The sequence below is a fragment of the Ambystoma mexicanum genome, chromosome 7p, assembly GCF_040938575.1.
Source record: "Ambystoma mexicanum isolate Mex_15411 chromosome 7p, UKY_AmexF1_1, whole genome shotgun sequence".
NCBI classification, from domain to species: Eukaryota; Metazoa; Chordata; class Amphibia; order Caudata; family Ambystomatidae; genus Ambystoma; species Ambystoma mexicanum.
The window spans coordinates 171351128-171364044 of NC_090939.1; the positions used below are offsets into that span (position 1 = coordinate 171351128).

General features: G+C 46.0%; 1 protein-coding gene across 1 annotated transcript in view; it reads left to right on the forward strand.

Annotated features, from left to right (window-relative positions):
- Positions 1-12917, forward strand: part of LOC138525800 (B- and T-lymphocyte attenuator-like) — a 218678-nt gene that overhangs the window by 106530 nt on the left and 99231 nt on the right. Inside the window, exon 3 of the mRNA XM_069636014.1 lies at positions 8054-8206. Within this exon, the coding sequence (XP_069492115.1) occupies positions 8054-8206 (153 nt within the window). The remainder of the gene's footprint in view (positions 1-8053; positions 8207-12917) is intronic.

A 12917-nucleotide genomic window follows, 5' to 3' on the forward strand; every position in this document is an offset into this window, starting at 1 on the left:
GTGAAGAAGCCTGAAGGCCTTCTTTCAGCAGGCCCTGTGATCTGTGGGTCAAGGCTGGAGCACAAGGCTGCTCCGCTGCAGTAGGCCTCGGGCAGAGCCCAGGGCGCTGGTAATGAGCACAGGGGAGACTTGGCAAGTTGGCAGTGAGCATGCTGTACCCATGGTGTGTCTGAAGGTGCCCTAGTGAGGCGGCTGAGTGAAGAAGCCTGAAGGCCTTCTTTCAGCAGGCCCTGTGATCTGTGGGTCAAGGCTGGAGCACAAGGCTGCACCGCTGCAGTAGGCCTCGGGCAGAGCCCAGGGCGCTGGTAATGAGCACAGGGGAGACTTGGCAAGTTGGCAGTGAGCATGCTGTACCCGTGCTGTGCCTGAAGGTGCCCTAGTGAGGCGGCTGAGTGAAGAAGCCTGAAGGCCTTCTTTCAGCAGGCCCTGTGATCTGTGGGTCAAGGCTGGAGCACAAGGCTGCACCGCTGCAGTATGCCTCGGGCAGAGCCCGGGGCGCTGTTAATGAGCACAGGGGAGACTTGACAAGTTGGCAGTGAGCATGCTGTACCCGTGCTGTGCCTGAAGGTGCCCTAGTGAGGCGGCTGAGTGAAGATGCCTGAAGGCCTTCTTTCAGCAGGCCCTGTGATCTGTGGGTCAAGGCTGGAGCACAAGGCTGCACCGCTGCAGTAGGCCTCGGGCAGAGCCCAGGGCGCTGGTAATGAGAACAGGGGAGACTTGGCAAGTTGGCAGTGAGCATGCTGTACCCGTGCTGTGCCTGAAGGTGCCCTAGTGAGGCGGCTGAGTGAAGAAGCCTGAAGGCCTTCTTTCAGCAGGCCCTGTGATCTGTGGGTCAAGGCTGGAGCACAAGGCTGCACCGCTGCAGTAGGCCTCGGGCAGAGCCCAGGGCGCTGGTAATGAGCACAGGGGAGACTTGGCAAGTTGGCAGTGAGCATGCTGTACCCGTGCTGTGCCTGAAGGTGCCCTAGTAAGGCGGCCGAGTGAAGAAGCCTGAAGGCCTTCTTTCAGCAGGCCCTGTGATCTGTGGGTCAAGGCTGGAGCACAAGGCTGCACCGCTGCAGTAGGCCTCGGGCAGAGCCCAGGGCGCTGGTAATGAGCACAGGGGAGACTTGGCAAGTTGGCAGTGAGCATGCTGTACCCGTGCTGTGCCTGAAGGTGCCCTAGTGAGGCGGCTGAATGAAGAAGCCTGAAGGCCTTCTTTCAGCAGGCCCTGTGATCTGTGGGTCAAGGCTGGAGCACAAGGCTGCACCGCTGCAGTAGGCCTCGGGCAGAGCCCAGGGCGCTGGTAATGAGCACAGGGGAGACTTGGCAAGTTGGCAGTGAGCATGCTGTACCCGTGCTGTGCCTGAAGGTGCCCTAGTGAGGCGGCTGAGTGAAGAAGCCTGAAGGCCTTCTTTCAGCAGGCCCTGTGATCTGTGGGTCAAGGCTGGAGCACAAGGCTGCACCGCTGCAGTAGGCCTCGGGCAGAGCCCAGGGCGCTGGTAATGAGCACAGGGGAGACTTGGCAAGTTGGCAGTGAGCATGCTGTGTCTTGGTGACATTACTATTGCAGCTGCTGGGAACAAGATACTTTATTTACGTTCCTGGCGACGGATGCTTTAGACAGTAACCATGCGAAAGCGATTAGAGAAACACAGACACGTAGGCACAGACCTGGAATCATGCAGTTTCTTACCCCTGAAAAAAGCCACGAAGAAACATAAGGGGAAATCTGCTATTTCTGAGAAAACCATGTTTGAGCTGTTTAAAAAGGCGAATAAGGAAGAGCTCAGCAAGAAACCAGGGAAGCAAAGGAAATCTCCCTTCTCTTCATCCATAGTCTCTTTTGATTTTCAGGTGTGTGTGAAGTATTTTTATCTCCCGAGTGGAATTTCGTGACAGGGTCTTGCAAACCGTATATTTTACTGTTTTCCTAACCCAGAGAGAATGCACGCCTCGAGCATTATAGATACAGAGGCTTGATTGTTCACACTGCACTCTGAGTCGCTCAGCGTGAGATTGCACGCAGTTGCCTATGCACCATGTGTGGAGTGTACATACTGGCCTCTGCATCTTAGCCCTCAGCTAGTGAGCATGCACACTGTCCCGTGAGTGAGCCCTCTCAGATGGTGAGCTGTGGAGCCTTCTGGCCTGTGCACACTCTCAGGAGGAGTTCATTCATGATGTCGAGCCATGATTGTGCACACTGTCTGGACTTTGTACCCTGCTACTGTGAGGCTGTGAGGTAGTGTGTGGATGCCTGAGCATGCTCTCAGACAATCATCATGCATACTGACTTACCACAGTCTCAGCCCAAGATTGTGCCCAAGATTGTGCACACGCCTTGCCTGCCCTGACCCTTATCTTCCTGCTCTCAATCTTCCCTGTGTTCTCTTATCGCCTCCTGCCTATCTGAGGTCTCTGTGCTGCATTCTCTCATAGTGGCTCAATCCATACCGCCTTCCTGGCTCTATATGTCCATACGCTGTGTTGTGACTCCCCTTCCCAATCTGAAATGTCTTCTCGATCCCACTCTCCACTGTGTGTGTGTTTGCACATCCTGCATTGATGATGACTTCTTGTGCGTTGCAGCTTGCACTGACACTATCTCTCTCTACTTGTTCAGTGTCAATATGGAGGGTTGCATTGTTCCTTCCCTGGCACTAATGCATCCAACAGTGAGGGGAGTTTGTACTTCTGCAGCGTGTGTAATGCATTGTGTTAGGGTAGCTTTACTGTTATTTCTGCAGCTTACCATTTTATAATTTACCCAATGGTAGTGACCTGACCCCTCTCTTATCCGACCAGTGCGGTGCCCCCTGAGGAGCACTTCGCCCCCCTGACATCAAGCTGAGAACAGGAGATTGGCGAAACCGAGGAACGAGAAGGCAAACATTGAAGAGGAACACCTAAGTTAATGCCATGCCCTGCAATGTTCCCCTGCATACTGTCATGATGCCTACCCCGGGCATCCGGATCGAGTCCATCAGCCCCGGGAGCAGGCATCCAGATACTTATTAAAACCCCAACAGCCCTGGCTGGGGCCTGTTTGGATTCAGTCCTGGCGCCTTAGGTGCCAGGCTCATCATAGAAATCAGTCCTAGCGCCATAGGCGCCAGGCTCATAGACTTTACTTACCTTATGCAGACCATGCTGCAAATGAGTCCAAGCCAACATGAGGCCTGGATGGGACTATTTTATTACAGGGACTATTTTTCACTCGGGTGTGGTTCTGGGGAACTTCTTACCTGGGACTACTTTGCAGGCTATTTAAACCACGCCCGAACAGCAGCCCATGCGTCGTGTTATTCTGCAACCAGCAGCGTAACGCTCACCGTGTCTGCAAGTCAGCATCCAGTCATCTGCCACGCCCGCTTCGAATCCGGAGCTCCTAGACAAAAGGAAAAGAAAGGAGAAGAGTTTAGATCACGGACATTATTTGATTCCTTACCTGATTCCGGACCCAGCACAGCTCCGAGCCTGGAAAGGACATTATTACAGCACGCGTCGCTTCGCCAGCAGCAACGCCACGTTATACTCACCAGTCCACTGCATCTTTCGACTCGGCGCTGCCTCCATCATTTTCTTCGTCGAAACCCAGCACCTGGGGGGAAAACAAAAGGAATAACAAGGTGAGCCGAGAAAACCAACAAAGACAATCTCTTGCCACCATAGGCTTACCTGCTTTACCACCGGATGTATTATCCTTTAATTCGCTGCATCTTCCTATGCCACACCTATAAAGGGAGAGAAAACAGCAAGTTAAACTCATGCAACTTTTACCGGACAGTGTTTGGTAATACAGACTCTTGCCTGAACGCCATCAGCTGCCTCCAGGCAATATTCTTTTGGACCCAGCTGCAACCTAACGAGGGAATGGAACAAGAGTGAACATCGGACATATTGAACTCTTTGAATTTTATAGACACTGGAGTCAATATTCCTCCGGAACTCCTCCATTACCTTCAAACCAGTGAAGTAACTGGTATCTACGCGCCCCTGCATGCCATGCAGGATGGAGAGCTCATCATTTAAAAACATAAGGTGAGGTTACCAAGAGGGGATATCGGAGGTGATTAGTGGGGAGAACGAGAACAGTTGGGGGGCCATCACTAAAGTCCACTGGTGGCTAAATCCCTTTCTCCACTTGCAGGAGAATACTTCTACGAGTCCAGCAGACAAGATTAGGCAGGCCAGTCCAGACTGTCATCTCTGCACTACGCATCACGTTGGTGGAGACCGCAGCTGTCTGGGTCCGATCAACGCCCCTGTGGGAACCAGGTGAGCGTAACACATACAGAGAGGTAATGGGGAGAACGGGAGATGCGGAAGACTGCCAGGGCAACATTATATGGTGGGAGAAACTCGTCCCATTAATAACGATTATATACTAACTATAACAGTGTTGAATTGGAACTGTGCAAAGCATATGAAGAGAAGAACGAATAACTCTGTGTGGGAAGTAGATAAAAACTGGAAAATACCCTATGAGTCCAAAAGTGAAGAAGGGAAAAAGTATGACATGCAATTCTGTAAAAAAGGAGAGGAGATAAGACTGTCAAATGAACAAGAAAGTTACAGAGAGAGAACCCAGGAAGGAAGAGATACCAAATTGGATTAAACAGCATCCAAGCTAAGATGAGAAGGCCTGGATTAATGAACTGTGAGAGGTCTACAAGGTCAGACAAAAGTGTGAGAAAGTATCACAAGGAACGGTGTCACAGACACATCACTAAACTCAAAAATATTGTGGTAGAGCTACAAGAAATAATCAAGGAGATATCCAGAGACTATTATAGAAGATCGCGTTAGGAAACGAACACAAGAAAGAGAGATCATAGTATAAAAAGAGTAAGAGAAGATAATAGAATTGTAAGAAAAGTAAACCATTACCCTGGTCTCGATTATGTTGATTATCCTAGTGGTAGGGTCAGGTAAAATTAGATTTGGACGGCGGTCATTATTTTCTTTGGGACTTCCTGACAACAGACAATCACCTTCAGTTCCTTTAGATAGGCAGGGAAACCCCTCTATCAGTAGGGGCAGATAGGCCTTCTTCTTATAAGTTTATTCACGGCAATACAGAATTTCCTTAATGTGTCCGACTCCTTCTTCTGACCTGCCAGGCCACCCCTTGACTACATATGGCCATGCTAATCCCTATGACCATTTCCACCCACTTGCTACCCCTTCCCATCAAAACAAATCCTACTGGGACCGCTTTATGCTAGCTTTCTCATGCCTTACCATCAAACTTTCGGCTGGAAAGTGCCTGAGAGTGTTTTTCAAAGCAGTGTTCTGAGTTAATGACTTAATTAAGCTGTAAATGGTTTACTGGTGTAATAAAAATCTCTTAACCAGTACTGCTATCAGCTACTCAAGTTATACGCACTATGTGTTGTGAGGGGTCAGAAATGTGAGGCAGACAACTTTGTATAGATTCTTCATAAAATGCAATTTTTTTCAACTTAAAAGGGTTTGACAAACACCTCACTATCCCTACCCTAAGAAGGATTTCCCTACCTATCAAAATAACTAAAGGAAACACTAACAAAAGGAAAATACCCCTCACACTTATTTATACAACAACTTAACAAGGTAATGCATGGCAGCTCATATATAACAAAAAGGATAATTATGTTCAATGTACACCTGCTGACTGTTGTTCCTTGTAACCTGGGTGAAAACCCTTCCCCAGGATTTTCATTCAACAGTGCAACAATTAGAATAGTTCAGTTTTGTGACACGGTACAAATGATAAAGTTCTCCTTGCTCCAGGAAAGTCTCTTACTTGGACTTTAATAGATCGTTCAAATAATTCAAACAACCTTTATCTCTCCACTGGTGGTAGAGAGTCCAACAAAATTCCTTATCAGCAAACAAAGGCATTTCCCCACTTCGTCTGTAACAACAAAAAGACTCTGTCAGGATGATTCTGCAATGGTTCACAACATCTTCTAGTGGTCTAGCCACTTCTTCTTCTTAGTACTTCAATTACTTTTTCCTGGTCCACTAACCAGACACGACGACCACTACAAAGTCCCTTGCCCTGGTGTACTCGCCTGCCAGGACTCAATGAAACACCTACCAATAGTAGAAGCACTCTGTATTAGAATTGACTTCAAACAATGCAAGTCTGTTGACTTTCCGCATCAGTGTTGACTACTTCCCCAGGGAAAAAAATGAAGCCCATTAATGCTGTTTGTTCCACACTTGTGATTGCCACATGCACTGCAGGTTATGCTCCTCTCTTCCAAAATACTCTCTATCTGGAAAGCAGCTCCCTTGCCACTTCTGTTTTTCCACTCTTTTGTTAACCAACTGTTGATAATGGCTTTTACTCCAACTCGCTCTGCTTTGGCTTGGACAATGCTGGCTTAGGTCATATACAACATTTGCTTCCTGACAATATGGCTTACAAACAGCTTGTTTCTTAATTGTCCTCTCTTGGCTTTGGCAATGTTGGTTCTTATAAACCTCCCTCAATATTTCTCCCTCTGGACTCTGGCGATGTCTCGGACCTTTACCTATATAATGATATCATTCTTGTTGGTTCTCACAGTTCTTATTTTGCCAATGTGTGTTCTTGGTTTCAGTTTTGTATTCAAAAGCCTTATTATGCTGCCACTTCAAGTTCTTTATGTCAGTTTGGTATTAAAAAACACTAGATTAGGCCAGAAGGCGATCAAAGAGCGTTCCGGGGTCACATTCAACTAGTGAACTCACTGGGTATTGCATACGTGTCCGTTCGCTCTGGCACTTCTGCGTCTTCTGCTTTCTCTGCTGCACTCTGCCCGGCAAACGGCGTTCTTCTGTTTCATGTGGCCCACGCCAGCGGGAATGGAGCGTTCCTCGCTCCCAGGACACTCCTGTGCTTGAATGCCACTGTGGTCCACTTCACAATGAGGAAGGCTTTTATATTTAACGCTTCCCTCTGCTGCACAACCTCTGCATTCAGGGTCCTTGAAGGAAGAGGCCCTCTCAGAAGCAGCAGTTGATCTGCTGATCAGGACAGCTCCGGCGTCTCTATTTTCCTTCAGCTTCTGCAACAGCAACGTGGAGTCTCTGCGATCACTCCACCTCCCACTACTGCTCACTATTGCCTGTACCTGAGGGGGCTTTTATATCTTCCAGTCTCAGGTGTTGGTCATCAGTACAATTAAACTGAAACCTGCAGTTCAGTGCCTCTGAATTCTTCTTCCTCATCACAGTACTTTGGGCATTGTGGGACTCGAAGTTTTCAATGTTCAAATGACCTTTTTCCTTTTGAACGCTGTTTTCAAATGTACTATTTTCATTTCTATCCTTAATAACATCTTCTACTGGCATTTTACAAGGATTTACTGAGTTGTTCTTATTTGAAGGGAAATTAGAGTTTTGAGATTTGCATTCAACACTCCCTTGTGAATCACAGGGGTTGTCAATACCATACATGTCGGTGACTCTGTGGGGTTCTCATTCCCAATAGATGATTGGTTATGACAGTTTTCACCAATATCAAGGCAATTCGTTCTGGGAAAGAAAGCCTACTTCTGTCAGCAAGCCATTACATATTCTGGTATCAATGACGCTTCTTCCTGTAAGGAAGATAAATACAGCGTCCCTCCTAAGGGAGTCCTGCAGTCCCACGGGGGCCCTTCTCCTCCCAGGGGATACCCCCGGCTAATATCACCCCTAGGGTCAGAATCAGGCAGCGGTTGCCTTCCCCGTCCACATGGGAGGAAACTTTAGGTAGGGTTTTTGTGAGGACTCTGCAGCATTCATTACAATGTCCTTAACCGAAATGTTAAAAACACGCATTGGCAAAGCCAACAGTTTTGGCTTGTGTAAGTATTATGCATTTTCCAGGCACTGCTAATATATGCCCAGGTACCCACAACAGTTTGGAGCTGCTACCATCGATGGTCAGTTAATACTAGTATGGCAGTGCCTGGCAAATGCCTTTCTAATGTCTGCACAAAGCCAAAACCATTGGTATCACCAATGCTTATATCATGTAACTTGTATCAATTGGCCAAGTTTACAGTAACCTACAGTTTATTTGATGATGACGTTTATTGACTCTCTCTCGTAGGTCAGGTGACACAGCCTGGGAATCACACAATGCCATCACCACATGGCGTAATGACAAATGTGAACTGGAAAGTGTATGTCTTTGCCATACTGGGGACCCTGTGCCTGGTCATTATGATGTGCTCATTGCTCCTCCTCTACTTCCGACGCAAAGGTCAGTATATGCAAAGTGTTGTCATTCTGGAACCATTTAATCAATGCTTCATCAGCCATGATTACTCATTTGTTCATACATGTGTGTCCTCCGAGGTATTGTAGGCAAACGTGCACCGCTTCAGAGCCAGAGCTCAGCAGTTGTTGTTTGGGGTGGGGTGTTGTGATTGGCAACTACACATTACTGTTATGTAAATACATATACTTGTCACACAAGGCATGCACATTTGTTCATGATGTTAATTTGATAGTTATTGATTCTTAGATCAGCTCTACTATGAGCTCATATGGTTCTTTTAGAATGTCTATGTATGTATCTGTGTGGTAGAATTTTGTTTGTCAGTTGGGGGCTGCTGCTCTGAGCGGTGCCTGCTGTCGCGTATTGCTGTACTCAATAAACTCCGCTGGAGTCATATTTGCGTGGAGTCTTCACTTTACAAGGAGCCTAGGTCTGGATGATGAAAGGGTCGAGAAAGGGTTCGTGGGAGCATGAAGTAGGTCAAAGAGGGCAAGGCACATAGGCATAGCCAAGATTGTCTAATAAATTGAGGCCTGAAGCTAATCTAGCTGGGTCCAGTGACAATAAAATCTGCAAATGCCCATAGCGTTGCTGAGTGAGCATTTAAAGATTTTGGGTGGGCCTTGCCCACTCAGGCGCTACCCTGTCTACGCCTCTGGCAAGGCATCTTCCACATCTAAGCATTGTATCACATTCAATGCACATAAACATGGATATTTTTGAAGTTCTAGAGTGAACAATGCTCATCATTCGTCTTAGGTGCCATCCTCTGGGCACAAACTCCTTCTATTTATGTCGAGGAGCATCTTCAGGGTCTTCTTCAATTGTAGGTTTTTTTTTCTGTAGCCTCTTGTTCATCTTCAAATTGTTCCACAGTTTTGAGACTGCAATTTTCCACTACATCGTTGTATCCTGATCCTTGTTTCTGTGATTAATGGTATCATTTTCTTATGTTCACATCTAAACAGCAATCTTAAGTCATTGGAAATAGGGCTCAGAACATATTTTCTAAAGGGGTCTGCAGGCTTCTACAAATCTTCAAGTGATGGTTGGATAGGTTTGCATCTTTGTTTGGATCTGACTCGGTCTCACGCTGTCGAAATCTCTGTTACAAATCATAATTCTCCTGAGGAATCTGGTGAGTTTGACTTAGGTTAGAGCTGGTTCTTGACAATTCTTAAGAGGAAAACATAGGAAAATTAGTGTCAACATCTACTAGAATGGTGAGAAAGATTTTGGAAAAGGTGGACTGTTGGATGAGCCTGGACACAGGAGGTACCATAGAAAGGAGAAAAATGGTACTGTGCATGTGCAAATACTACCAAGATAGCAAATCAACTCTGCAGAAAGTGATCTCAGTAAATGTATGGTCCTGCTGCTAAGATCTGTGTTATTAATCTGTGTGTAAACTGTAGGCCAAAGGTGGGAATAAGGGTAGACATGATGCATCTTTTCATCTTTCTGAAGTCCATCAAATAAATCCACTGGAAGAGGGTTAGTCTATTCTTATACGTTTTTAGACAGGCAAAACTTGAGTCAGTTAGGAATACTTGAGGCATGCAGGATTCCTGGTGAGAACCATGGCTTCCGTTAACTACTTTTATTTGTAGGTAGACTCTGTTTAGGCACTGGAATTACGCAAGAACATCACCTTGTTGACCTTAGAACGTTCACGCATTATCTATGTTTGCATCTGTATTTATTTTGAGGCTGCATCAGTCCATCACGTTCTGTATTTTATCTGTGTGCCTTTCCGAGGAGCAAAGCCAGGCTTGCTCTACACAGCAAGCTATGCAGCCCTTTTCGTTGTGTGTTAATGGATGTATCATTCCATAGAGTATAGTATGCTGTCAAATGCAATGGATGTTAATGTTGAACAGCAATAGAGCGATGACGTATCCGTAGTTCACGTCACAATCTAGTGTAGACCACTGTAAGCTGCTCTCTCCAAGGAACATGGCTTGGTAGCAGCTGCCGACAGCTCTTTTAGAGATATGATAATGGGTGTTTCACTCTGGTGAGAACTGGGTGGGTTTGCAGTGGGGCATCTAATCATCTCAACGACTGCAAACCTGACTTCAGCTTGTTTCCCAGTACTGACAGTATCGCTACTGTGTAAGATAAAATTCTGTGGATTTGTGAATCAGGCAGAGTATCCAAAACTTGGGATCCTAGCTGCTGTGGATACCATTGTGCTCCAGAGAATGAACTGCTAATTAATTTGCCCATAATGAAAAATCCCAATCTTGTCCTTAGCACTCAAGGGGTTAAGTCACCTGACCCTTTTAACCAGATACAGTCCATACAATTGTTCCTCTGAGTTTCCATTGACCTGAAGCGTGTCCCATCCTTCCAACCTCCTTAGTCTTTGTTTCATTGTATGAGTCCAATATGAGAGGACAGATCAGAGCTGGAGTTGCTCTGGTTGCATTTACCCCTAATTAATGAAAACTAGGACAGATGTTGTCAAACAAGTAGCTCGCTCCTGAACATGTTACGAAAATGCAGTCCAGTTTTTGATCTCTGATGCATCAACCACATTTCCACTGATCTATTCCCTCATCGCCAATCAATCCCAATTCTTGCAAATTCCATATGAAATCCCAAATTCAAAGTCATGGGGGACCCTTTCTGTCTTCCAAGCTTCCTGGATCGCACCTTTTCAACAAATAACAACCTGGTATTTCAGTAGAATGGAATGACTGTGAAAGTTGAATCCCTGCATCCCTGAGGCCTTACCTGGGCACTTGTTCTATCATGGTTCACTTCCAGCAACTCAGTGTTTTTGGGCATGTGCGACCCTAGTCACCTTGCCCATAGCTAGTCCAAAGTGTAGACGACTGACCACCTGGTGACATGACATACAAGAATACCTCAGAGAAACGCTTCACTGCCTAACTACTGGCTAAGCAGCATTACATCTCTTAAAGGTTCTTCTGCTCAGACACACATCTTGACTACTAGGAAATGGTTCCAACCAACACAACCTAACAAAGAAGATCCGTCAAATGGATGGTAGTTGGCAATACAATACTCCAATCATCCTCACTGCAGGGTTCACTACCAGAGATCCACAACACCCCCCCCCGCACACCACCCGGAATTGGTTATTGTCCCAGAAATTACACAGACCTAAGACAATTTACGAACCAACTGTAGACCTACATTTTCTCGCAGTCCTCCCATCTCCAAAACAACAACCAAGCACAAGATATCATACATGTTTGCCATTCTACAGAATCTACCATTGCAGCTCCCACCCAACAGCCCCCACTTGCAAACTATGTGCTCACTTTTTATATGGCTTATCTATTTTCCAAATATGGTTCTTGCATCTACTTCTGGGTTCACTGCGTTCCCTGAGGCAATAAAGATTGTATTGTGCACTTTAGATGTGAACTATACATAAAGGTAACATCAATATTTTATATTTCTGAAACAACGCCCACATCACAATAACACAATAAAAAACAAATTAATCAAGAATTGTAGCTTGGTGATGTCTGATCTGGTGACATTGACTGGTGATATGATTACATCAGCAGTATTTTGAGTGGTATATTGAGAGTGGCAAACAACGGCGTATGTATTGATGAGGGGCATGATGATGGGCAATTGGGTGATGGTGGAAATGTGATGGCCCATGCAGTAATCGTGACCGGCAATGACTAATGTGAGCATAATGGTAGGGTAGAGGCAGATATATTGATGTGTCAAGGTGAGTTTGGTAATGGTGGCAGGTGGCAGTCACTGATGTGGCAACAGGGACAGATGACACCTGATGTATTGTTGGTAGTAGTGTCAAGGGTGCTGTGTCTATTGATAGATGATGTAAAGACAGTGACACACTGATGGCTGATCTGATGGCGGTGACAGAGATGTGGCTGATATGGCTGATCTATTGATTGTGGTATGGTTATGTGTGATATCCTAGATATGTTTGCTGCTGTATTGATGGTAGTCAGATGATATCATACTGGAAGCGTGATAACTGATTTGCGGATGGTGGTAGATAATGCCTGATGTATTGGCAGTAGCAGGTCAATATGTGATGCATTGACGGTGAAACAATGATGGCTGATATTCTGGCAGTGACAGAGACCTGACTGATTTCCTGATGTAGGTATTGTGATAGGCGATGTGATGGTGGAAGACAGTGGCTAATGTACTGTTGGTTTTAGGTTGATGTATGATATAATAACAGTGGTAAGGTGCTGGGTGATGTGGTAATGATGATAGGGTAATTACTAACATGACAATATTGTGATACAATGGCTGATGTACCGATGGCAATCTGGCAGTGGGTGATGTGGTAACAGTGGAAGCCGGATGAATCATGCGCATATGGTGGCAGATAATGTCTCATAAATTATTAGTAGCAGGTTAATGGATAAGGTAATGATGTTGGCAGGTTGATGGGAAAGTTGGTAGGTGTGGCGGGCTGACGAGGCATATGGGGTGATGTGATGGCAGTGCTAGGGTAATGACTTATGTGGCAGTTGTGTCAGATAGTGTCTGATGTGACAATGGTGTTAGATAAGGTCTACAGTCAGTACTCTCTTAAACAGGGTGGTCTGACTGATGACTTTGTTCTGTCATCTATCTCTTGATCAGTCCTGTCACTATCAGCTTCATGATATTCTTACAATTAAAGCTTTTCTAAACATTTCTGCTATTAAAAGTCCAGTTCACA